Source organism: Kogia breviceps, chromosome 15 (assembly GCF_026419965.1).
Source record: "Kogia breviceps isolate mKogBre1 chromosome 15, mKogBre1 haplotype 1, whole genome shotgun sequence".
Classification (NCBI taxonomy): domain Eukaryota; kingdom Metazoa; phylum Chordata; class Mammalia; order Artiodactyla; family Physeteridae; genus Kogia; species Kogia breviceps.
This window is the reverse complement of record NC_081324.1, coordinates 19,347,085-19,373,262: the sequence shown is the minus strand read 5'-3', so window position 1 is coordinate 19,373,262 and position 26,178 is coordinate 19,347,085. Positions and strand designations below refer to the sequence as shown.

Below are 26,178 nucleotides of genomic sequence, written 5' to 3'. Positions count from 1 at the left end.
AAAGATTATTTAAAATATTTAAAGAAAAATCTAAGTTTAGAATTAAGTTATTTTTATTTTTCATATTACTTGGATGACAGCATTACCTTCAAACTTTTGCGTTATATGGGATTTTCGTTATTATAGATGACACCTTCCGTAATACTTCTTCATAGGGTCTTCCCTAGAGCATACATTTTTAATTTTGATGAAGATTAATTTGCTGTTTTTACTTATACGGATCATACTTTTGGTATCCAGTGTAAGAATTCTGCCTAGCTGTAGGTGCTGAGGATTTTCCTTCTAGAAGTTTTGTAGTTTAATGTTTTACATTTAAGCCCATGTTCCTTGTTGAGTTAATTTTTGTACAAAGTGCAGGATTAGGCCTTTGGATGTCAGTTACTCCAACAACATTTGCTGAAAGGCTGTCCTTCCTCCAATGAATCGCTTTTGTACCACCGTCAACCGTCAAATGTGATTTAATATACTCCTGAGAATAGTATATGACACTTGACATTTTCACCTCTTTTTACCCATTCTCATGTTCTTCTTTCCTTTCCAAAGGACTCTGGATCCTATCGAACCTTCCATCTCAGCAGGCAGCCTCCTAGTTGAGGTGTAATGCGAGGACTGGTGGGTATGTACATTCAGCTCCCCACGAGGCCCTGCTCTCACCACCCTGGTGAAAGTAAAGCACTGACCGACCCTCATTGCAGATGTGAGGGGGCAGCTCAGCTCCCCGTCCTGGCAAAAATGGGCACTGATTTGCATAGAGTTGTTGCCTCCAAGTGCAAGTATAAGCTCAGCTCCCCACTGGGCCCCGATGACACCAGGGAGGGGAAGGGGGGTGGAGTGCTGACTGACCCCATGTCCATGCAAGCTAGGGGCAGAGGCCCAGATTTCCACTGAGCCCTGCTGACACCAGTGAGGGTATAGTAGTTTCCTATCTCCATCGTAACAAATTACCACAAATTTGGTGGCTTAAAGGAACAGAAATTTATTCTCACAGTTCTGGAGGCCAGAAGTCTAAAATTAAAGTGTCGGCAGGGCCACACTTCCTCTGAAGGCTCTAGGGGAGAATCTTTCTTTGCCTCTTTCAGCTTCTGGCTGCTCTAGGTGTTGCTTGGCTTACGGCTGCACAACCCCAATCTCTACCTCTGTCTTCACATGGCCTCCTCCTCCCCGCATGTCTCTCCTTTGTGCATCTCTTATGAGGACACTTGTGACTAGACTTAGAGCCTGATAATCCAGCATGATCTCATTCTGAGGTCCTTAACTTAATTACATCTGCCGAGATCCTTTTTCCAAATAAGGTCACATTCAAGGTTCCAGGGATTTGACATGGGTGTACCTTTTGGGGGGGTCACCATTCAACACACTATAGAGGGGAAAACACCGATGCTGGGTGGGGATGGAGGCTCACATCGCGCTGGGCCTTGGTGACACCAAGGATCAGGGAAGCTGGCTGGTGACTAGCTCTTCCTTGACCTAGCTGGTTAAAGCTTGCTGCTGCCAGGTGCGGGTAGAAGCTCACTTTGCCACTGAGTCCCACCAACACCACCCCAGCAGGGATTTCAAGGCACCATACCTGCCTCTGCCGGATGGAAGGTGGAAGATGAGCTCCCTGCTCACCCCTGCCGACACCACAGGCTGGGGGTGTTCAGGCACTACCGCCCGCTTCTGCGGCGCAGAGATGAGGTGGGGTGGAAGAGTCGCTCTGCTTTGCCCACACGGTGGGGTAGGTGCAGTTTTTAGGTTGATGTTTGGCTGGTGTTCTGCGGGGCCACCCTCTTGTTTGTGGACACTCCTATGGAGAGGAGAAGCAGGCTTTTTCCTAAAGCCTCCCCCATCCCTTTTTTCTTCTTTCCTGTCAGCAGTTCCAGGTTGGAGGCTTCTGCAGCGCCCTGTCTGGAATATACAAATGGCAATAAGGAAACCCTGAGAACTCACTGCTAAGACATTCCTCAAGTCCCCAGCTCCTTGGCCAGTTTGCCTTCTTCTTGCCACCTATGCTGGAGTCTTCCTATGCTTTTCTGTTGTGGTAAGCACAGGTCTTCTAGTTTCACGAGGAAGGACTTGGGAGGAACGGGCTACTACATTCTGGCCAGACCAAAAATTGATTCACGATTTAGCTGCAGATTCCAGATATCAGTTGTCAAACATTCTAGTGGAATTCTTTTCAGTTTTTATGTTCATGTTTCCTACAGTTATCAATTTAAGCAGTAAGTGAAAGAAAAACAATTTAAAATGTATTTTAATCTTTAATTAATGCTGACCTCTGACTGTATATGCTTTCTTATTGATGTTTTCTTGCAGGGCATTTTCCAGGGAAAGAAAGCAAAAGATAAAAGTGCATTAAGAACACTTGTTGTTTAACATTATTCTTATATGAGATTAAAAACGATATTTAATGCTTCTCTTGTACAACTGTGAGCTCTTATTTTTACAAAGTACCTTCAGTAGTTTGTTCAAGAATACAGTTTAGAATAGTGTAACAGTATTTATGCATATTGACTTAGAAGTAAAAGGCAGTTAACTGCCACACATGATTTTAAATGGCCTCATTTCTTCTTTAGGAGTGACGAATGCCCATTACGATGACATCCACGTCCTGATGGAATTTTGTGTCTTTACTCCATCCTTTACATTGATGAGGAAGCGTACTAAATTGGAAGGCACGGTTGCTTCAATTATTGATGGGGCCAATTTTCCTCTCATTTCTGTGTGGACAAACATCACTAGTTTGGAATATGCTGGGTTCCCGTAAACAAAGGAAGAGTTAAAACATATGAAGAATTTTTAAGTGTATCTATTGAGTTTGCAAGTTTATAAGGAGCAGGATTCTTGTCTTATTCACCAATGATTGCCCATATGGTGCTTATGACAGTGTAAACAGTTCCTGAAGGAAGGAAGGAAAAAAAAATCTAGAGTGATTTGCACACTCATAAGTAACTATTTTACATAAAAATATTAAGTAGTCAGACTATATCTCAAAGTCTTCAGTTTTAGTTATCATTTCCTTTTTGTCATTTTATTGATTTTTAAAAATTATAAAATATATGCTTATGAAAGTTTAAACTGTAGAGCATTTTTACAATTCCCCTCACTCTGTTCACCAGAGATAATCACTATCTATAACTCTGACTGTATCTTTTCAGGTTATTGTCTATGGATATACAAAGATAGCATGTATGTACATATATGTATATGTACCTCACATATACGCACATGTACGTTCTTGTTTTTACAAAAATGAGACATATTTATTTTTCTGGAACTAGTTTCATTTTCCTCTTAGTATGATATCATGCACCTCTTTCTGTGTCAGTCTATACAGATCGGCTTAATTGTTTTTCCTGATTGCATATGGTATTTCATACTCTATTAACCAGTTCTCTATTGACTGTCATGGGGTTGTTTCTCACTTCTTGCCACTGTAAATAAAGCATCTTGTAATGTATCCATTTGCACTTCTATAAATACTTACACTGAGTTTCTAGGTCAAAGTTTTTGTGCATTTAACATTTTGAAATGTTATCTCCAAGTTGCCTTCCAAGAACACTGTAGTATTTTACATTCTAACCCAGTGATCTTCAAACTAGAGTATATGAAGACTTGCCAAGGGGTATGAGAGACTGAATAACATTTAAGGGAATAAATTTTCAAATCCCTAACTTCCATGTAACTTTTCCTTAAACTGATCTGAGAATACGTCTCTGATGGAGATGCTCTGGCTTTTCTCTGGCCACCAGCCTGTTCACACCACCCTTCTATTGCTTTACAGAACCAAGGGATGCCTGTCATTTCCCCCGAATAATACTTGAGTGGTACCAAGGTGCTCTACTCTGGCATATAAAAATCTTTGAGATGCTAAAGGGAAAATTCAATCTATTTGAAGTGAATTGAGAAAGTGAATGACAGATGACTGGGTAATAAAACCTTACCAAGTCATGTCAATTCTTTGCTTTCGATAAAATGTAAGGATCTAATTGAGTTGTCACCTGATAGGTCATTAAAAACAATTTTTGATTATAGGTCACTATGTAATTCACAGTACATAACTCAGAAGAATTTCAAGGGATTGAATGACAGTGCTAGGGTTACACTCTCTCCATTTTAACTCACTCATTTATGTGAACAAAGTTTCTTATGTTTATTTTATAAAAATGCAAAGTAGAAGTAGACTTGATATGAAATGTTGTCTCATTCTATTAGATGGGATATCTAGATCAGCGCTTTTGTCCCATGTTTTTTACAGTTAAATGAGTGTAACTGATAGAAGCATGGACTCTGATGCCAGTCTGCATAGTTTGAAGCTGAGCTTTGCTATTACCTATGTGTAACCTTGAGAAAGTTACTTAATCTCTCTGGGCTTCCATTTTCTTTTCTGCAAAATGGGGACAGTAATACAACCGACTTCATGAGGTAATTGTGAGGAGCAAATAATTAACTTATTTGGTATATGTAAATTGTTTGTAACAGTGTCTGGCACATAGTAAGTGCTAAGTTTTGCTAATATGTGTTTCCAATAACAATTTGCTTTTATACTGAACAATTATGTAACTTATTTTTATCAATGTGTAATAATATCAATTTAAACCAGTACACATATAAATATTTTAACATTTAGATACTTGGGGTCATAGAAAATAAAACAAATTTTAAAAATTAGGTACTTATTTTTGCTGAGGTATGATAGAAAATAGACAGATAGTGATTAATAAAAGAACCCAAAGCATAAGATATATTCTATTAGGATAAAATTATGCAAGGGAAAAAGAGTAAAAATATGGGAATCAAGGAGAAAAGAAATGACATAAACTTTCTGACTGTTAAAGGTTATATGTATTTTGAAATTGATAATGTAATGGTGGGTTTCAAGTTGTTACGGTATTTAGATTCCATTGGATGCACTTAGAAGGGTGATATAAACATTTTTTGTAAATGTCAGGATTTAGAGTATGCTGGAAATTGTACCCTCTTAATATAATGCTATGAAAAATTTTAATATCAACTTTAAAATGTGCAAGGCAGTATACAGGTTTACAAAACTCTCTTGGGGGGTTTGAAGACCACTGCTCCAACAAACCGTGAGTGTCTACATTCTTACACCCTCTCTATGCAGAGTTTAGACTATTTTTACATTGTCTCAAATGGCTGGACTCACTAGCAGTTTGTATGGTCTTAAATCTCTATTTGAGTTTCCTAGGGCTTTACACACTTAACAAAGCCTTTCTAACATTTACCGTAGAGTACCTTTACTACAGATAATATGTTTTATAAGTTTACTACAGGACTTGGGCTGCATGGAAAGAGAAGGTACAAAATTACTTTTTTGTCAGTACCCTTCTTGTCCAGCAGGATGCTAGGCAGAGCTTCCACCCTAGGCGGGATATCTAAATCAGAGCTTTTGTCCTGTGCTTTTTGCAGTGGGAAGGGAATGGTGACAAGGTGCAAGAAGGGGACTTTGCCTGCGAAGCACACTTTAGGTTGTGCAGCTTCCCAGCTAGAGTCCCCACCAGCAGCTGATGTACCTAGCTGATTTGGAGCAATAATCCTTCCCTGTTTTGTTCTTTCCTGCTGTGGAGAATAAAGTCCTGGCCACAGATACAAAACTGATGGATGGGCAGAAAAGCCATATCGTCATCAACATCATCATCTGCATCAATGATCCTGTCCATTAATGTAAATATCTGTGAATATCTTTTCGTGCTCTAATTCAGTAGAGAAAATATTAAGCAGTACGGGTCTAAATGTAATTTTATTTTGACTTCCTTCACAAACATATTTTTCTCATATTGAGTGGTTTATATCTGACCACTACAAAGTTTTACACCTGGTTTTATGTGTCAATATCTTTTATTTAATATAAAATCATTTACCAAAAATTAAAACATAACGAATTTGTAGAATGATATACACTGAATTAATATATATGCATTTAAAGACTATGCGTATTGGATGTTACCATCTTATCCCTCGGCTGGCCACCTGTGGGCAGTGACTCATCTCTAATTTCTCCAGCTCTTCCCTTTCTGAATTTACCTACTGGATGGCTCATTCTGCAGGTATCTATCTGTTCTCAATAGGTAGTCCACTGGAAAGAATTTATTCAAGGTAAAGCATTCATTGCTGATAAACGTAACTGCATTATAATTCTAGAGAATTTATTTTTAATTTGCAAAAATTCCTTAATAATTCACAGAAGTGACTCTAATGGAGAAACATAAAACATGAGGTTAAGGTTAATAGGAGGGGGTGAGGATGTTTGTATATACGTGACTAGTGCCAGAAACCTCAAATCATACTTTATAGGGAATTATCCATTCTGATTATACTTAAGACAAAAATACTTAAAAAATTATTTAGGGGCAATTTTTTTTCCCAACAGAATATACCAGAACATATTTCTGGTGAGTTAGTTAACAAATTACAAATTGAACTAAAAAACTGTTAAAAAATAAATATATGGAAATAACACTTACTCTCGCAGAGGTGAACATATATAGCCACAAGCATGGTTACAACCATGGATATAATTTGAAGATGGAGGATATGCTGGAAAATCCGCACTAGTAGCTAAGTGATTAAAAAAAAAATTAAAATGAAACTTATTCCACAAAGATGAAAAATTCTGTTTCCAGTAGCATATTTTTAAAAATGTATGACATAGCACTTGATTTAGCTTAGTTATTATCAGCAGTGACATCAGTTTTATACATGTGTATGTATGTTTGCACATTTGAATGTGTACACAGGCCAAAAATGAAAGAATGTCAGTATGATCACTATTGTCCTCTCACACTTTTTCATGTAGTACTTTGAAAGATGCTGTTATCTTTCACATACAGGAAAAACTGTTAAAAGTATTGTTCAATTACTTTCTGAGATTTGAAGCAGAAATCACAAAGAAAGAGACTTATTCTATTAGGATAGTGGGTTTATAGATGTTTTGGTTAATAAATTTTTAAAATAAAATATTTGATGTAGTTATTTGGTCTGTCAATAGAAGTAGTTTAAATGCCCCTTTCTGCCAATTCCCTGTAGCTAACTTCAATATATAATTAAAAATCAGTTGATTTTGTTTTAGGAATTATACAGCATAACTGCACATTGTATGTGAAGTTAGAAGGAAGGTGATCTGATTATGATTATGTTTATGATAATTATATATACTCTTCCAAATATATTTGTTTATTCTGTGCAACTGTTTATTCTGTGCAACAGAATATATTTGTTTATTCTGTGCAACTGAATCCTGCTCTGTCAGAGAATTTTCCTATATGATTTTAACATAAGCAGTCACTTCTGTAGAAATATAATGTTAAGCACTAGCTTAGGACTAGCTTAGGAGACAAATGTGGTTGAATCAATTTCCCATTTTTACTGTTTCATCATCTTAACAGAGCCAATTATGTTGGCAAAATGGTACTGCCAGAAGTGATATTAACATGTTTTTTCACTGTTTAAAATATGGAGATTATATTTATCTTTATTTTAAAAAAATTTTGTTATATTCCACAAACAAGTATGGGTCTTTTGTGAGGCACATCGTATGGTAGTTAGTACAGATTCTGGAAAATCAGAAAGACTTGAGCTGCTTATTAGCTATGTAACTCGATTTCTGTGAACTTCGGTTTCCTCATTGGTGAGAAAATGCATGCAAAATATTTAGCTCAAAGCAAGGTACACGGTAAGCTAGACAACAACAGAAACATTAAGAAGAAAACTATCAGTAATCATCAAAAACTCATTCAAAGAGAATCACTAAAGCAAATTCAGTAGTGATCACTGAATGACTGATTATAACTGTGTATTGATTTTATCTTCCATACTTATTTTTTACCTTCCCTCTGACCACTAACAATGAGATAATTGAATGCTTTCAAAATCTAGATAATAACAGACCTATGATTCAAATGGACAGCATTTTGTGTTACAGGCAGTGAATAAATTTTTATGTGCCCCCATTTAAAAATGAGACGACTAAATGACAACTGTATGAAACTATGTGAGACAACTGTGTGGAAGTGATGAACATCAGTCCCCCGTGGTATGGGCAAGAGAGCTAACTGTGTGCGTGAGTGCTATCAGCAGAGCAATGACTCAGCCCTGGACTCTGAAACTTAGAGTCCTACAGATATGTCAAAGTAACTGCAACCTCGTTGGAAAATAATAATTAACAACACTTAACTGTCCCTCCCCAAGTAGTTTACAGTAGGGGAAACTATTCACATAGGAATAGTGAGATTAAATTGAATTACAGGGAAAAAAGGGGCTCTAGGCCATTGTCCTACCGAAGTCCCTTCACCATGAATTATCTTGAGTTCTTGGAGTCCAAAGATCTTTGGGATGTGAACTGGTATGTTTTAAGTGAATAACGCAAATTAGGAAGTGGTTACGTATTTGTATTTTACAGAGTGACCCATTTTTTGGCGGGGGGGTGGGGTGGATAAGGGTATATCAAAACCTCCAGTTTTTAAAAGAAATATAAGCACATTTATGAAAACACCTATCTATTGAAATTTTCTTCATGAGTTTTTTCAGTTTCTAGATATACCCATTCTATGTAATTTAAATACAAAAGTATATATCCAAAGATCAATTTTGTTTCTTAGTAGATTTATAATGTATGCTGTGATGTTTTAGCCTGCAAGTATCTATCTATACTGAGTGCTGCAGGGTATATGCTGCAAAAAGGCCAGGAGATGCCATAATCATTGACTATGATATAAATGGCATCTCTAGAATTAGGTAAAACTTCAGGCTTATCTATATTAACATGCATTTATTGGTCTCACTAAGTAAATACAAAAATAATTAATTGAAAATATTGTTTCTTTCAAACTGTGAGTTAAAGGTAAAAAAATTTATTAATGACTCATAGTAATTCCAAAGTGTGGGCAAAATGTTTCAACTTACAACTGATAATATCCATATTCCCTTTGTAGTGCTTCAAATACACTAAGTCGATAAAGTCTCAGGGGGATATTGAGCCCATGGCAAAACTTTGTGTAATGGTATGACATATGAATGTGTCCTGAGACAAATCAAATCATAAAGATTGCAACAATTATTTAATGTTGTTCTTTGTACTGCTCTCCAAAGAATTTCACTGCATAAGGTTGGACTGTATTTGGAAAAAGCAGGGCTTTGAGGTTTTAAGAATTTATCACCAAGTCAACTTGCATTTTCAGTGTTAAAGAAACATTAGATGTATAATTATAAGTGCAAGGCAACAAAAGCAAAAATAAACATGTGGCACTACATCAAACCAAAATGCCTCTGCACAGAAAAGGAAACTATCAACAAAATGAAAAGGGGTGACCTACAGAATGGGAGAAGATATTTGCAAATCATATATCTAACACGGGTTAATATAATCATAAGTGTGACAGAATCAGAAAGGAATCTTGATATTATCTAATCTTTGAATTTTTAGATGAAGAAATTGAAGCCTAACATTAAATTACATGTAGAACTAGAGATATGTATAGAACTAGAACCTGGATTTCCAGTACAATATTGTGTCTACTACCCCTCATTGACTAGGTAATATATTCTGAAAAATATATTGACTTAGCAGCCTGTGGTGTAAGGCCTAAAATTAAAGGCCAATATATGTGCTGCTTTGACATCTGGTAAAACTGGGAGGGTTGTGAATGGCCTAACTGCAAATTCCTCTCCCCACTCTGTTCCCACAGATAAGAACCCTTAGTCCAACAACCCTCCTTATCAGCAGGATCAGACACAATGCCTACTTATACCTGAGTAGTGCGTTTCAGCTCCCTGCTACCCTGCAGAGTTATTCCAACAACCAGTCAGATCCTCCTGCAGGAATCAGGGGTCACCTCAACCTCTTGACACTACAAAGCCTGCCTTGCACAACCCCTAGTTATTCACTCTGTTCCTGAGTGCAACTCCCATGTCACACTGCATGACATGGTGCATCCTTGAGACTTTAGCTAAGCAACTCCATGGTACTGCTGCCTCAGTATCCGTTTTGTTTGGCCGAGCAGGCTGCAGGGGCCTTAGACTAACACTGGTCCTCTCATGTAAGGACACCCCCAGATAACAGCTCTCAGAGTCACAAGCAAATGTAAGTTCCTGATATGACTCCCCCAACAGCGCTTCTGATCAACTGTCTCTCCCACTTTCCAGGGCCTTCCCCTTGTGAGCACCTTAGGTGAGGTGCCCCCTGTGGAGCGTACCAAAACCCTGCTCTTTTTGGTTCCAATTGATCAATCTGCCCCTTAGCCCAGGAACCCCATAGCACTCCACCCACAGACACTAATAAAGGCATGTGCCTCAGGTCCTGCCTCTCTCTGTCTGCAGCCTGCCTTGACCTCCCCACATGCGGCGCTTGAGGTGTGCTCTACACTTCCTCCTCGACCTGTGAGTAATAAACTTCTCTATTTCAATTTCTCCTGTGGTCATTTGTTGAACCTGGCTCACCACTGGCACCCTGTGCTCCACTAAGAAATGTTAATTTAACGGAGTCTTAACAGTTCTTCCTAGGCTGTGATGAAGGATTAACAAAGTGCTGTTGGGCTTCCCTGGTGGCACAGTGGTTGAGAATCCGCCTGCCGATGCAGGGGACACGGGTTCGTGCCCCGGTCCGGGAAGATCCCACATGCCGCGGAGCGGCTGGGCCCGTGAGCCGTGGCCGCTGAGCCTGCGCGTCCGGAGCCTGTGCTCCGCAACGGGAGAGGCCACGACAGTGAGAGGCCCGCGTACCGCAAAAAAAAAAAAAAAAAAAAAAAAAAAAAGAAAATTCAAAATTTAATAAGTTTAGTCTAAGTTGAAAATATAATGCTATCACAGTATAAAGCACACTAATTTAGCAAATAATGTAAAGAAAACTTGAAGGGGGCTTCCCTGGTGGCGCAGTGGTTGAGAATCCGCCTGCCGATGCAGGAGACACGGGTTCGTGCCCTGGTCCGGGAGGATCCCACGTGCCGCGGAGCGGCTGGGCCCGTGAGCCATGGCCGCTGGGCCTGCGCGTCCGGAGCCTGTGCCCGCAGCGGGAGAGGCCACAGCAGTGAGAGGCCCGCATACCGCAAAAACAAAAAAAAACAAAAAAAAAAACAAAAAAAAAAGAAAACTTGAAGGTAATATCAGCAATTTAAAATACTAATATTCAATTGGAAGTAGCCAGGTTAATATAAATATGCATTGTAATAATTAATATAAATTATTTAAAAATTCATTTTTCTACAAATTTTGTTTATAATATTTCTATAGTTGTCTTTTTAAAGGGGCTACTTTCATTTAGAATTTTTCTAAACTCTTTCTCATAAACATTTACCTACTGTATTTATCATAAGCCAACAGTAATTGATGAGAAGTTTGTGTGGTTGTACAATATCTTGTGGCTTTAATTCTTAATTGAAGGGTGTAATATGGTCTAAAGCAGAGGTCAGCAGACTTTTCAGTAAAGGGCCAGATGGTAAATAATTTAGGCTTTGCAAACTTCATGTTCAATGTTGCAACTATTCAACTTTGCTAGAGTATCAGTGAAGCAGCCATAGACAATATATAATGGGCACGCTTGTGTTACAATTAAACTCCATTTATAGACATTGACTTCTGAATTTCATTTATTTTTCACATGTCAAGATTTGGAGAAGTAACTAACCTTTATGTTAATCCATCAATAGAATTGGGTTGGGCTATCACAATCAATGAAGTTAGGACAATGTGAGAAAACTGGATTAAAACCCACTATTTAGCAGTAGGTTGTTAAATGAAAATGAAATCTGAATAATATTGGCCATACTTTCTCTCTCTGTTAATCATTTTTTCTAAACTAAGGAGATAGGTTTAAGTAAAGTCAAAATTTTAAACGTCTAAAAAGTTAAAATTTTTGGAGGAAGTGAGGTAAAAACTAAATGCTATTATTACAGAAAATAGTTGTTATATTTATGAAGAGTTCTTCCTCTGAACCTTGTTTTTATGATTAGGTTAAACAAGTAAGTCATTAGACTATTTTTTTGTATGTTAGTCTCTCTTTAAAAGCTCAGCTGGTCTCTAGTTTTCTCTGTGAGATATCCTAAAATTTTCTTAGTATTTAAGGTTTCCTTCCTTTTGATCTACAAAGTTTTTAAGAGCTTATTATTAAGCTCTATAGAAGACAGTGACAAAACAACCTGAATAATTATCAGGTCCTTTGAAAAAGAAGGCAGATATAAAACAGTTAAAAGTTAAGCACAAAACTATTGTTAAGGGGTTTGTATATACCTCCCTAGATTGCGCTTTTTTTTTTTATTAATCTGTTCTCCCTCTCTCTAATTATACTGTAAATTTTGAGGATAGTTTTTGACCTTTTTGTATTTCTAACTAACATGGAATTAGGTGTCTTTTATTAAGCACTTACTATATATTTACTGATAATGACTACCCTTAATCTTTTAATAGCACTCTTTTGTTGACTGAGTGAACAAACATTTACTGTTTATTATGTTGACCCTTGAACAACATGAAAGTTAGCAGTACCTGAGCCTCATGCAGTCAAAAATCCGTGTATAACTTTAGAGTCGGATCTATTTATCTGTGGTTCCTTCATATCCACAGTTCCACATCCAAAGATTCAATCAACTGCAGACCCTGTGGTACTATAATATGTATTTATCAAGAAAAAATCCACGAAGTTAAAACCCGTGTTGTTTAAGGGTTAACTATATATATACTTCAGCCTAGCAGAGAGTCAGACATATAATCAAAAAATTATTATATGGTTTGATAAGTGTTGAAGAGATAGAAAGCAAAAAAAAAAAAAAAGGTAAGAAGGGGAATAATGTGCTGAAGCTCTTTTTGGAAGGTTTGCTCAAACCCTTTTATAGTTATTCATGATAAAATTAGGGATGGACAATATTGAAATGGAGGACGTTTAGGCATCAGCTGCTTTGTTTCTTCTATTTTGGAGAGGAAGTTTCGATTTTTAACTTTAAGTAACGGTACATACATTACATATAATTTACAAAAGCATTTTGCTTTTTTCTTTCAAAACTTTGTTTTAAAATTTTATGCATATGGATAGCTATCCTTCTTGTATAATATTTTAAATGCTTAGTATAGATGTTCTCTATATTTTTAATTTAAATCCTTTATTAATTATGTATATTGCAACTATTATATCTCTGGCTACAGCCTACCTTTTCATTTATCTCTTTGGGTACAGAAGTGTTTCACTTTACCATAGTCAAATTGACCAATATTTTCCATTATGGTTTGTGCTTTTTTATGTCTTCTACAAGATATCCTTCCCTACTTCAAGATCATTAAGCTACTTCCATACATTTTATTCTGAAATTTTATAGTTTGTATTCACATTTAGGACTTCAATCTACCTGGAATGGATATTTGTGTATCGTGTGAGGTCAGCATCTAATTTTACTTTTTACATATAAATAATCACTTATGTTAGCACAACTGATTATAAATAGTTCATCCTTTTCCATTTTTTTGTAATGCCTTATCTGTTACATATCAAGTTTCCACACATGTGTAGGGCCTGATCATACCCATATATTATTGCAGAGCCTCCCTGACATTTGAAAGAAGCTCCCTAGAAGAGACAGGGATTTATTAAAAACTCTCGATTGAAGTTGGCTTGTAATAATTTTAATAATGCTTTACACCTGTATCTGCATAGTTCTTTACAGTGAGATACTTAATATTTGATTTTGCTGATGTTTCATAGTTGCTAGTACACACAGGCAATAAAATTAAAATGTTAGGAGAGTAGCATATAGAGTCAGCCCACCCGTTTTCAAATTCTAGCTCTAGCTCTTACCAGTTATCTGACCTTAGACAGTGTCCTTATTCGAAGTCTTGGGTTTCTCATATGTAGAGAGAGTAATATTTACCTCATAGGGCTGTCATGAGGACAGAATAAATTAATATATTTACAGGATAGCACATGGCATGTATTAACGGTTCAATACATGTTAGCCATTATTATTTCACATATATTGAGTCTTTTATGGTAGTCACCCACTCTGCCTTGTATTATAGGTATTTATGTACTTTTCTCTCTTACAAAGAGTAAAAACTCCTTGAGGAACAAATCTGCTGGATAAAATAATGAAAAATTAACTTTAAGAGGTTTTTTTTCTTGAGAATGTCAAGATTATAAGCTTTACAAGTATATGCATTTTTTTCTGCTCATCACTATCCTACCAGCACCTAGAAAGTAATTAATGAATAACTGAATACAGTGAATGAACAACATCATTTTAAATAAGTCTAGATACCTTGCTGAAAAGTCACAGCTGGAAAACATGCCTTTATAAATTAAGTGTCTTGGGGAACATCCTGTTTTTACTTCACAGTCTTCCCCACTCCATTCATTCATTCATTCATTTATTGTAGGGAAAAGTCTTAAAATACTGTGACTTTCTTTTAAGATTGTCTAATTATTAAATATTATATTCACATTTAAGCCTGTAATTCATCTGGAATTTAGATTGGTATAGCTATGAGGTAGAGATCTAATTTCAAATGTTTACACCTTTCTGTTTATCATTCATTAGATAAATACTTAATTGAGCACTTACTATGTGCCAGGTATTGAGGCTACAGGGGTGCTACAAGAAAAAATGTTTCTTACCCTCAAGCTGCTCTGTGATAATAATAATTACAGCTTCCATTTACTAAACACCTAATATGTGCCAGACACTGTGCTAAGAGTTTTGTGTAAAGTATTTCACCTAAACCTCACAACCCTTATCTATATAATTATTATTCTCATTTTACAGATGAGAATACAGAGACTTGGAGACATTAAGAAATGTGTTCGACCCTCCTACACTGTTGGTGAGAATGTAAATTGATGCAGCCACTATGGAATACAGCATGAATGTTCCTTGAAAAACTAAAAATAGAGTTACCATATGATCTAGCAATCCCACTCCTGGGCATGTATCTGCAGAAAACCATAGTTCGAAAAGATAAACACACCTCAATGTTAACAGCAGCACTATTTACAATAGCCAAGACATGGAAACAACCTAAATGTCCATTAACAGGTGAATGGATAAAGAAGATGCAGTATATATATACAATGGAATATTACTCGGCCATAAAAAGGATGAACTAATGCCATTTGCAGCAACATGGATGGACCTAGAGACTTTCATACGAAGTGAAGTAAGTCAGACAGAGAAAGACAAATATGATTTGACATCACTTGTATGTGGAATCTAAAACATAATACAAATGAACTTATTTACAAAACAGAAACAGACTCACAGACATAGAAAACAAACTTATGGTTACCAAAGGGGAAAGGGGGGTGGTGGTAGGGACAAATTAGGAGTTTGGGATAAGCAGATATAAACTACTATATATAAAATAGATAAACAAAAAGGTTTACAGCACAGGGAACTATATTCAATATATTTTAATAAACTATAATGGAAGAGAAAAAAATGTGCCTGAGTTCATAATAATGCATGATTGAAACTCTGACTGCTTCCCAATCCCATACTCTTTTCACTATATTATACTAATACATTGGGGGGTAGTTTACATATGTGTTTCTATGACTTGGATATGAAAATTGTTATGGGAGGAAAGAAGAATCCCTAATATACATATAAGTTTATCAGCATTTGAGGATTTGTGATTTTTCATATCTTCTGTTTAGGATAGGGGTTGGCAAACTATGTCCCATAGGTCAAAGCTAGCCTACTTCCTGCTTTTGTAAATAGTTTTATTGAGACACAGCCATACTTATTCATTCATATATTGTCTATGTCTACTTATGTATTGTGCTTTGGTGCTATCATGGCAGAGCTAAGTAGTTAGAACAGAGACCACAGGGGCTGCAAAGCCTAAAATATTTACTCTCTGCTTCTCCACTGAAAAAGTTTGCCAACTCCTGGTTTAGACTGTCTACTCAATGGCTAATTGTTCATTTTCCAGTCATTTGTAAAGGTGAGAAAAGTTTGAGTGATTGGTATTATATGACTGCAAGGCAGAAATTATTTATTTTGCTTCCTATAAGATAATGAACTATAATTAAAGTTGTATCTTGGGTAGAGGGTAGGTTACTAGTTAAAAAGTACCTTACCTTGGCCTTCCCTGGTGGCACAGTGGTTAAGAATCCGCCTGCCAATGCAGGGGACACAGGTTCAAGCCCTGGTCTGGGAAGATCCCACATGCCACGGAGCAACTAAGCCCGTGAGCCACAACTACTGAGCCTGCGTGCCACAACTACTGAGGCCCGTGCGCCTAGAGCCCGTGCTCCGCAACAAGAGAAGCCACCAAAATGAGAAGCCCGTGCACCTCAACAAAGTGTAGCCCCCGCTCGCCGCAACTAGAGAAAGCCCGTGGGCAGCAACGAAGACCGAACGCAGCCAAAAATAAACAAACCAAATTTTAAAAAATGAATAAAATCTATCTTTAAAAAAAAAAAAGTACCTTATCTTAATTCACTATTTAGATGTGTATTGGAGTTACTGGCTTTTAAAAAATATGTAAATATCATGCCTCTTTGAAACATAAAACATCTCTATGTCTTGAATACTTGAATCTATCACTCAATGAGCAATTCAGTGTCTACTGTGCTCAAGACTCTTCAGAGATATCCATTTTGTCATATTTGAATCTAAGAACTATATTTTTATATCTATTGATCATTAAAACGAATGGTTCTTTGGATATTCTACTAAGATTTATAATAAAGCTTCATGCTCATTATGAATCAAGTGACCAAGTCAAATTAAAAATATTTTAATTATTCTCTCTTTCACAGTTTCTGACAAGCTTTAGCTGGTATGTGGGATAACTGATACATGAAATTATGTTTCTTACAGATCATCATTTCATGAAGCAATGAACACCTTTTAGTAAATGTGCATTTGTTTCAACATGCTAATTTGAACATGTGTCTCTAAATCATTTCATAGCCTTTTATGGCTTCTGTGAATGAGTACTGCTGAACAGTAAACTAGGAGGATAAGGGAGGAGAAAAACAGTGGAAAGTGCCCGTTTTTGCATACTAGAAATTATAAAACTGGGGAAGCACCTGTAAGATGATAGGCTTTTCAGTGATCTTACTTTTGGCATTTCCTATGTGATAATTAGAGTTGGGAGTGGGACTTCCAGAGTGGCTATGTGAGGAGCTAAGGAAACCCTCTTCTACAGTCATTGAACTGGTGAACATTACCTTTAAAAACTACTTAAATTCCCGAGGAATTGACTTAACAGCACACAGGAAATGAAGAAACATTTATTCAAGAAAATCTACTAAATCTAGGAAGGAAAAGTCAGAGTCTGTGGCATTTGAGCCACGACCTTCTTCCAGCCATCCCCCTCACTCTCTCTATGGTAGCTCTGCTCCAGCTGGGTGCAGACCAGAAGACAGGGGCCCCCTCTCCCCGCCAGATCCAGGCTAGGGCTATGGTTTCATCCTGGGATCAGCAGGGCACTGACATCTCTCATCACCGAAACTCTCAGCTCATGTTGTAGAGGCTCTATTCCCCGCATGCACTGCTCAGAAGACTAGGGTTTCCCGACACCCTGATCTCACTGGTGGGGTGAGGGCTTTGCCCAAGGCACAGTAGGCTGTGAATCCTGGGGCCTAAATCACCTCTCACCCCTAGAATAACAGGAGCAAACTGAGAAAGTCATGGTACCATCCTTCCCCTATGCTACCCACTTGCTCAAGGAGTGGAAGTGTTAACTTGGCTTCAGTGTATTAGTGCATAGGTCCCTACTCAGAGCAATCAGAGTGAATGACAGGCTCCCCCTCATGAGAGTAGATATACGAGGTTGCCCACACTCAGGAGAAATCAGAGTGGGTGTACTAGGCTGCCCCTACTTAGGAGCAATCAGTCCAATACGTGGCTCGACGGACATGCAAGCATTCCCCAAGCCATACACAGATTAAGTAGCGAAGGGCTGAAGTCTTCCTGGCTCAAGAGACTTAAGCATAAGCTCTGAGTCATCACTGACTGAGCAATAAGCTATTCTGACCACTTTAAAATAAAATCATACTCGTCGCTGGTGGTTTGGAAGAATGTGTGTACCCCAAGGCTATGTCCTCTGGGGAATGACTGGTGACACAACTTCCAAGCTACTGGCCCCCTGGCTACATGCAGGGCAAAACCATAAAACTCCCTGAACTGTGAAAACAGTTTCCAAACCACACACAGAATTGGCAGTAAAGGGTAAAAATCTTACTGGCTTTGGGTGCTAAGCACAACTTGTGACCAATAATGGCTTGTGTTAACCTATGGATGACCTATAGGATGCCAGGCTGAAAGATAAAAACAAGGACAAAAATCAGGGCAGGCACATCTGAGGCTGCAGACTGGCTGGGCAACAGACTTCACGGAATTAGTCCAGACAAATCACTAAACAAACGCCCAAGCAATAAGAAGCCCTGGGTGAGTGGGTGGAATCTGTATCCAGAGTTGCTATAATATATTACCTAAAATGTTCAGTTTTCTTTTTTTTTTTAAGGATTAAAAAAAAAAATTGATTGATTGATTTTGGCCGAGCCACGCAGCATGCAGGATCTCAGTTCCCCGACCAGGGATCGAACCCGCGCCCTCGGCAGTGCAAGTGCAGAGTCTTAACCACTGGACCTCCAGGGAATTCCCTAAAATGTCCAGTTTTCAAGAAAACTGTGAGGTATGCATGCAGAGAAACATGGAAAGTGTCATCTATACACAGGAAAAACAACAGGCAATAGAAACTTTTTGTGGGATATATGGGTAAATTTAAAAATGAAATTATTTAGCTTAGTGTGTGATATACAGTAGATTAATAGGGGAATTAATAGGGAACATAGGGGAATGTGTCAGCTGAACTGTGTGCTGGTAGGTCTGTATTTCATCTCTTGAGGGTAGAAAGGAAAAAAATTCCAACCAAAGAACTGGCCCCCTTCTCATGCATATAGGCAAGTGCTCAAAGCTAACCACAGAAGGAGCTTTTTGGGTGGGAAATTAATAAGAAAAGGTGAAAGTGTTGAGAAAATATCTTCAGGTTTTGTTGTTGTTGTTCTGTAGTTATAAGGGAAACAAATATGTTTAAATGCTTTCTATTGGGCAGCCAATATAACATAACTAAAGTCTACAAATTCATTCAGGACATATTTATTAAGTGTTTATGTGACAGACACTGGTTCTGGTGTTAGGGATACTACGATGAACACGAGTTTATTTCTAGTCTGGTTCTTGTTCAAGTTCCTATTCTCAAGTTTATATTCTAATAAGAGATGTAATAAATAAGACAACAAATGAAGATAAATTTCATCTAGTGATAGATACTATGAAGAAGGTAACAGCAGAATAGGGTAGTAAACAGTGGCTTGGTGTATTTGAGAACTTTGACCAATTGGCTAGGAAGGTCACTCTGAAGAGAAGCAATGAAGCTGAGATCTTGAAAACAAAAATGACATCACTTCGAAAGATTTGGGTGAAGAGCGCGCTAGGCAAGAAAAGAGCAACTACGAAGGCTCTGAGATGACTTTAAGTTCAGTGCATTCGTGCAAACAGTAGTCTTATGTGGCTGTAGCATAAGGAGAGCAAGGATGCAGTGGTAGGAGAGGTCAGAGAGGTAGGTGGGGGCCAGATAGTGCCTTGCAGAGCATAACAAAGCCTTTAGAAGATTTTAGGCAAGGGAGCAACACTGAATTATATTTCAAAAATCTACTTTAACCATTGTGTGCAGAATAGGATGTAGTTGAGTAAAGGTATATATGAGGAATCCACTAGGAAGTTACTGAAATAATCCATGAGATGCCAGAGAATGATCGTAGGGAGATAATGAAAAATAAATCACTTCTCTCTGTACATACCTAGTCAATTAGAGCTTCTCTTAGAATCCAAATCTGAGATGAGTGACCCATTATCTATCTAGGTCAATGTTTTGCAAGCATGTTCTTTGTTGAAAACATTTGGAAGAGTCTGAATTACAGTTTGACAGATGTCTTTACTTTAGAACTTCTCTGAACCTTAGAGAAAATAGTCCAGAGTGTTTTGAAAAACTTGACAATGCAACCCATTTTCCCCACAGGGCATTTTGAAGGATAATTTCTCCCAGACGCTAGCTTGGCAAACCATATTAGACCATGCTATACATCCCCCAAGTGTGCAATGTTTACACTTCGTTGTCCAGTCTAAATTAACATGCATATGTTTCTTGCTTTGATTATTTATAACCCTATAAATAAAACTGTGAAGCTTGAAGTACTGGAAAATTTTAAGCTTCTCTAGCTTTTTCCCTTGATTTATTTGACGGCAATCTCACCTTCTTCTCATTCCGAGCTGGGGGAGGTAAACGTTTCGACTGAGGCAGACCAACCTGATCAATATGTTCAGATTGACTTCCTTTGGAAGAACCTAAATATCTGCCCCAGCTGATTTAGAATAATATAGATATTTTGAAAAATATTAACTGCTCCAGTCACACTCTCCTTCTGTACGTAAACATGCTAAATTTGTAAGAATCAGTGGGCTGTGCTTGACAAAAGCATGCAAAATTGAGATTCGTGTGTCTTCTAGCAGTCTTAATTTTGAAGCTGTGCTTGGTATTTATTGGATGATAGTTCAACTGTAAAAAAGAATTAAAAGAGAGTTTGCCAAAATCAATGTGTGATAGGCAGCCTCTAAAATGGCCCCCAGTGATCTCAACTTCTAATAAACTGAAAACTGCCAAAATGATGGGGGGGGGGTCACTTCCAAGATTAGGTTACAGAAAGACTCTGGCTTCTACCTTGTTTGCTCTTTCTTTGGCTCTCTCCTAAATCCCTCCCTCTGAGGGAGGCAAACTGGCATGTTGTGAATAGCCCTATGGAGAAGCTCATACGTCAAGAACTGAGGAAGGCTTCCAGCCTAGAGCTGGCAAGTAGCTGAGGTCCCCAGTCGAACAAGCCCCCGAAGAACTGACTGCCAGTGACTGTGTAAGTGAGCTTGGAAGCAGAGCTGCCTTCAGATGCGACCTAAGCCCCAGACCACACCGTGACTGCAGCCTTGTGAGAATCCTTGAGGCACAGGCACCAAGCTAAGCTACACCTGGATTCCTGATGACATAAACCATGAGACAGTGTCTGCTAAATCACTAAGGTTTGGGATAAGATATTACTGTGTATTAATAAATCAACTAGTATGCAGTGCATATAAATTTCTCCTAAAGCAAGTGCAAAAAGGTTCAATTTCTTTTGTCTGTGTAGTATGGCATGTAAGAGTACAATATCGCTGATGAAAAATTTGAATAAAGCTTTAAAACAGCCTTACTGAGGCTATTTTTTGAATGGCTCTAGGCATTGTGTAGAGCACCTTGTATAAAAGTACCCAGCAAGTGTTTGTAGAACAAATACCTTCCAAGGTTTCTTTGATGCATAGGTTGCTGTCCACACTGGTCTGACCTGGAAGGCACCAAAAAACTACAACATCCAAAAGTTTATTCCCATAGTGTGCCTGGGCTTGACGTTACCCACTCCCTGCTCAGTCTATTTTCGAAAGTGCAACTATTAGAATCATTAATTATTTAGATAACAAAGGGATTACCTTCCTGATAATTATTAAAATGAACAGGAGAAAGTACACCAGCTTTGTCCTACAGTAAAAAAATTGAAATGAAACACAAGATAGATAATTAGAGTCAGATGAAAAAAAGAGCAATAAGCACAAAACAGAGTAGTGAAAAGGAGTGGACCCCTACCCCTCAAAAATAAACTAAATAATATTTGGTTTTCTCAATAGCATATGATGATCTGACGGCATTAATGTGATATCACGAGCAACAAAGGAACAACTCTTAAAAGGAAGGTTTAAAATTGTCAGCACAGGGCTTCCCTGGTGGTGCAGTGGTTGAGAGTCCGCCTGCCGATGCAGGGGACACGGGTTCGTGCCGCGGTCTGGGAAGATCCCACATGCCGCGGAGCGGCTGGGCCCGTGAGCCATGGCCGCTGTGCCTGCGCGTCCGGAGCCTGTGCTCCGCAACGAAAGAGGCCACAGCAGTGAGAGGCCCGCGTACCGCAAAAAAAAAAAAAAAAAAAAAATGTCAGCACAATTTCCCTTAGAGTACTTGTATCTGAAATAACAGGATCCTCAAAAATATTCTTAAAAGCAGCTTACAGAATAAATTATATATGTTAGCAAGAGGAATATATTGGGAAAATAAACTTTATCTTTAAGTGGTTCATTTAATGGAAAGGTGAAGTGTTTAAAAGAGCACGAAATACTGTTAGAAATAAAATATCAATCTATTTTTAGAGTATTTCTTTTTTTTTTTTTTTTTTTTTTGGTATGCGGGCCTCTCACTGTTGTGGCCTCTCCCATTGCGGAGCACAGGCTCCGGACGCGCAGGCCCAGCGGCCATGGCTCACGGGCCCAGCCGCTCCGCGGCACGTGGGATCTTCCCGGACCGGGGCACGAACCCGTGTCCCCTGCATCGGCAGGCGGATTCTCAACCACTGCGCCACCAGGGAAGCCCTATTTTTAGAGTATTTCTTGAAGTGGAAATTTCCTATCTTAGCGAATTATTCACTAGAAGTGATTTTCTTTTCTGATTGTCTTCCGATTTGGAAATTAGATGGTACATATTGCTCATTTTATTAATTTTACATTTCAAACACGTGACTTTATAATTAATTTCTACTTCCTGTTCACTATCAAATAACGTTTTATAGCTAATGAATTAGCACTGAACTCTAGATACATCCATGTCATTGAATTCAAAACAATGATTGTAAATAGGAGATTGTACTTACAGATTTACATGGAATTTCTTAGAAGCCTTGCTGGAAACAGTTATCTTTTTCTCAAAGGGGAATAAAAATCCACAAATAAATTAGCTGTCAGATACAGAAAAAATGAAAAACAAAGAACAAAAAATAAAGCAAAAGTAAAAACTTTTTTTGGCCTGTAAAAGAAAATATTTTTTTAAATGTCTTTGCAATGAACTGTTTCTCATTAGAAAACAAACTCTTGAAACATATTTAACTTCTTTTCTTACTGAAGTCTTAACCACTTTCCAGCCTGATGTATCTTGATAGTAACCTAACATTTCTTGAGCAGTTTATTGGGCAAGTGCCTTACAGTCCAGCTACCTGCAAAGTTTTAAAAACAAATGACTGATGAGAATGTAATCGTACAAAAACTTTTTAAAATGCTGTGTTACATTTTAATACTATTTCTATGTCTGTCACATAGCAATGAACAGTAACTACTTTTGGAATGCATGCATGCGTGAATCTCTTCCTTTTTATTCATAGTCTTTCAATTGAAAAAATGTGATGTAGTAAAAAGAGCAGGCTTTGGCTTTGGAGTCAAAGAGACCTGGGTCAAATCCTGTCTCTGCCACAGACTAATTGTGAACCATGTTATTTCATATTTCTCTTTCCTCATTTTCTCAAGTTGTAAAGCCGGGACAATACCTAACCTGGCAGAACTGATATGAGGATTAAATGAAATAATGCACTTCAATGTCTTACCCCTCTGCCTGGCACATAACAGTTATTCAATAAACTGTTGTTTCTAACAGCTAAATCACGCTTCCTTTCTCTTGTAAAGCAGCATAATCTATTGATCATGTGTTACTGGGAATTCATCTTTTTTTTTTTTTTGCGGTATGCGGGCCTCTCACTGTTGTGGCCTCTCCCGTTGCGCAGCACAGGCTCCGGACGCGCAGGCTCAGCGGCCATGGCTCACGGGCTTAGTTGCTCCGCGGCATGTGGGATCTTCCCGGACCGGGGCACGAACCCGTGTCTCCTGCATCGGCAGGCGGATTCTCAACCACTGCGCCACCAGGGAAGCCCGGGAATTCATCTTTTTAAAGCAAGTGGCAGTGGCACTAAATGGTCTGACCCCTGCCTTCCTCTCCAGAGGCAATTCCTACCTGTCTCCTTCTCTCCCACTTAGCTCCACTCACACTGACCTCCTGGCTGTTCCTCAAATACAACCAAGCAACTTCCTACCTCAGGGCCTTTGTACTTGCTGTTCCCTCTGTTTGTAATGTTCTTCCCCAATATGTTCACAGGACTGACTCCTCTTCATTGGTGTCTTTGCTTAAATGTTACCTCTTCAGAGAGGATCAAATTCACATCAATTCAACTCAAACACATTTACTGAATCCTTGCTAAGGGTTAGATATTGTGGTAGATGTGGCAAAAAAGGTTGAGTAAGATGCTGTTTCTGCTTTGAGTGAGCTCAGGAAGGCGGAGTCTCATTGGTCCTTTGGCCCATCACCCAGTTTTTAATTAAGGGAAGCTGGCTGGCGTGGCGGAAGGAATATGACAACACAGAGCTGGATTCAAATCTTGGTTTTGCCACTCACCACCAGCGTTATCATTCTGAGTCAACTGCTTAAACTTTGAACTTCCGTTTTCACTTCTATAGATTGGGGATAGTAATACCTATCTCACGGGCTCATTGTAAGGATTAAGTGAGTTAATATATGTAGAAGTGATTGAAACAGTGTCGGGCCCCTTCTTGGCGATCAAGAAGTTTTTTTTCTTAAAATGGACACATTTAAATCTACCTTAAAAAAAAACTCTCCTAAGAGCTGCCTGAATAAACCTTCTTAAAGTTTAATTATCTGCACACGTCTTCCTTAGCTCTCACCTAAAGACCTTTAGGTGGGATCTTAAATCTATTTTCTCGTGTTTAGTTCTCCGGCAAGGCACAGCACGTAGTTGACATGTATATTTGAAAAGCATTAGTAAACCATTATAATTCCTCCTTCCCAGTAGACTCATGGTTACTTTACCTTTCCTAGTAGATCTAGTCCAGAATTTTAATAACTATTAGGATTCTTCTCCAAATCCTTGTGGAGATCTCCATAGCTTTCAACCTGTGAAGGAATGAAGTGGAAGTAGAATTATTTTGACCCATGAATTAGGTAAATATATTTGATAATTTCCTTAATATTTTCTCAGTGTCCTTTATTTATACTTTATGTACTCATTTGGAAACATCTGATATATCTCTCCTCAATGAAAGACAAAGGTAGTAAGAGAAACATTAAAGATAATGTTTATGAAAAAGAACCTTTAAGAAATTATCTGTAAAAAGAATAGGTTAAAAAGATACTTAGGTGGAATGTGGATAAAAATGTGGCCTCTCACGTTGCAGAGCACAGGCTCCGAACACGCAGGCTCAGCGGCCATGGCTCATGGGCCCAGCCGCTCCGCGGCATGTAGGATCTTCCCAGACTGGGGCACGAACCCGTCTCTCCTGCATCGGCAGGCGGACTCTCAACCACTGCTCCACCAGGGAAGCCCTGTCTTACTCATTTTCAAATCACTACCACTACTTACTGCCACAATAAACATGTGTTTAATTGAACCACTCAACTAAATTTTGTAGCTTCTGGACTTTTTCATTTGCTAAGAAAAAAAGGGAAGGTTAAGTGGGCTAGAGAGGGTGAAGAGAAGAAAAGAGCAAACAGCAAGACCACAGTTGTATTACCTGGTGATGTAACATCGGATGAACTGGAACATATTCAAATGGAGTAATGGTCAAGGATATCTTCACCCATAGGGTCAGTGGAAAATAAACACAACCAACACTGAGATGGCATCTTTTTCTGATACACCACTCGGTTGAAACTGGATTCTTCGCACCTCATATCCCGTCCCAGCCTTGTAGACAGGTTCACACATGTTGTTAAGTGGGTCTTTACATCTGTTTGTATAATCTCCCCGTTTCTGGGCTGCCTGACTGGGTCCCCAATCCGTGCTGGGTCACTGCCATTCTTCCCTGGGAATCAAGGTCCCCAAGGAGTTTGTTAAGTCCCATCCCTGGCCAAACTCCCTCCTCCAATTCCGCATCTGCTTTGAGGGTGAGGGGCCGGCTGGAAACCCAGGAAGGCCGGGCTCAGGGATGGGAAGGGGAAGGCCCTGAAGAGGAGGTAAAAAAGTGGTCGGGGGATCTGCCCCCCGGCCGAATCGATATCTTATCAGGGGAGGAGGTGCTCTGAAAGCGGGGAGGCCGAGCGTGTCGGAAGGACTGTGGCTGTAGAACTGGCTCTCAGCGACCGAAACGGCAGCCGCCTGGGCCCCAGGTCCCCATCCCCGCCCCGCCCCGTCTCGAAGCCCCGGGAAACTGTCCGAAGGAAGCTCAGCCTGTCATATGCACAGCCCGGCCGCGCAGAGCCGTGACCGAGGTGGGGAGGGCACGCGGGGTAGCGACGCGGAAGTCGAGAACCTCCCCGCCCAAGAAAGACCAGGAGGGAGAAACTACA

At 38.8% G+C, this 26,178-nt stretch overlaps 1 protein-coding gene and 1 long non-coding RNA gene across 2 annotated transcripts; both read right to left on the bottom strand.

Annotated features, from left to right (window-relative positions):
- On the bottom strand, positions 1 to 26,140 carry LOC136792664 (uncharacterized). The gene is made up of 3 exons (XR_010836772.1): positions 25,404 to 26,140; positions 24,703 to 24,786; positions 1 to 1,887 (listed from the first exon to the last, which is right to left on the bottom strand). It is a non-coding gene; the product is annotated as an uncharacterized lncRNA (long non-coding RNA).
- STARD6 (StAR related lipid transfer domain containing 6) lies at positions 2,541 to 24,285 on the bottom strand. Its single transcript, XM_067015689.1, is given in 6 exon segments — positions 2,541 to 2,607; positions 2,609 to 2,740; positions 6,465 to 6,558; positions 8,902 to 9,019; positions 22,951 to 23,040; positions 24,271 to 24,285. Coding segments are annotated over 6 exon segments (516 nt in total).
- Positions 26,141 to 26,178: the final 38 nt, after the last annotated feature.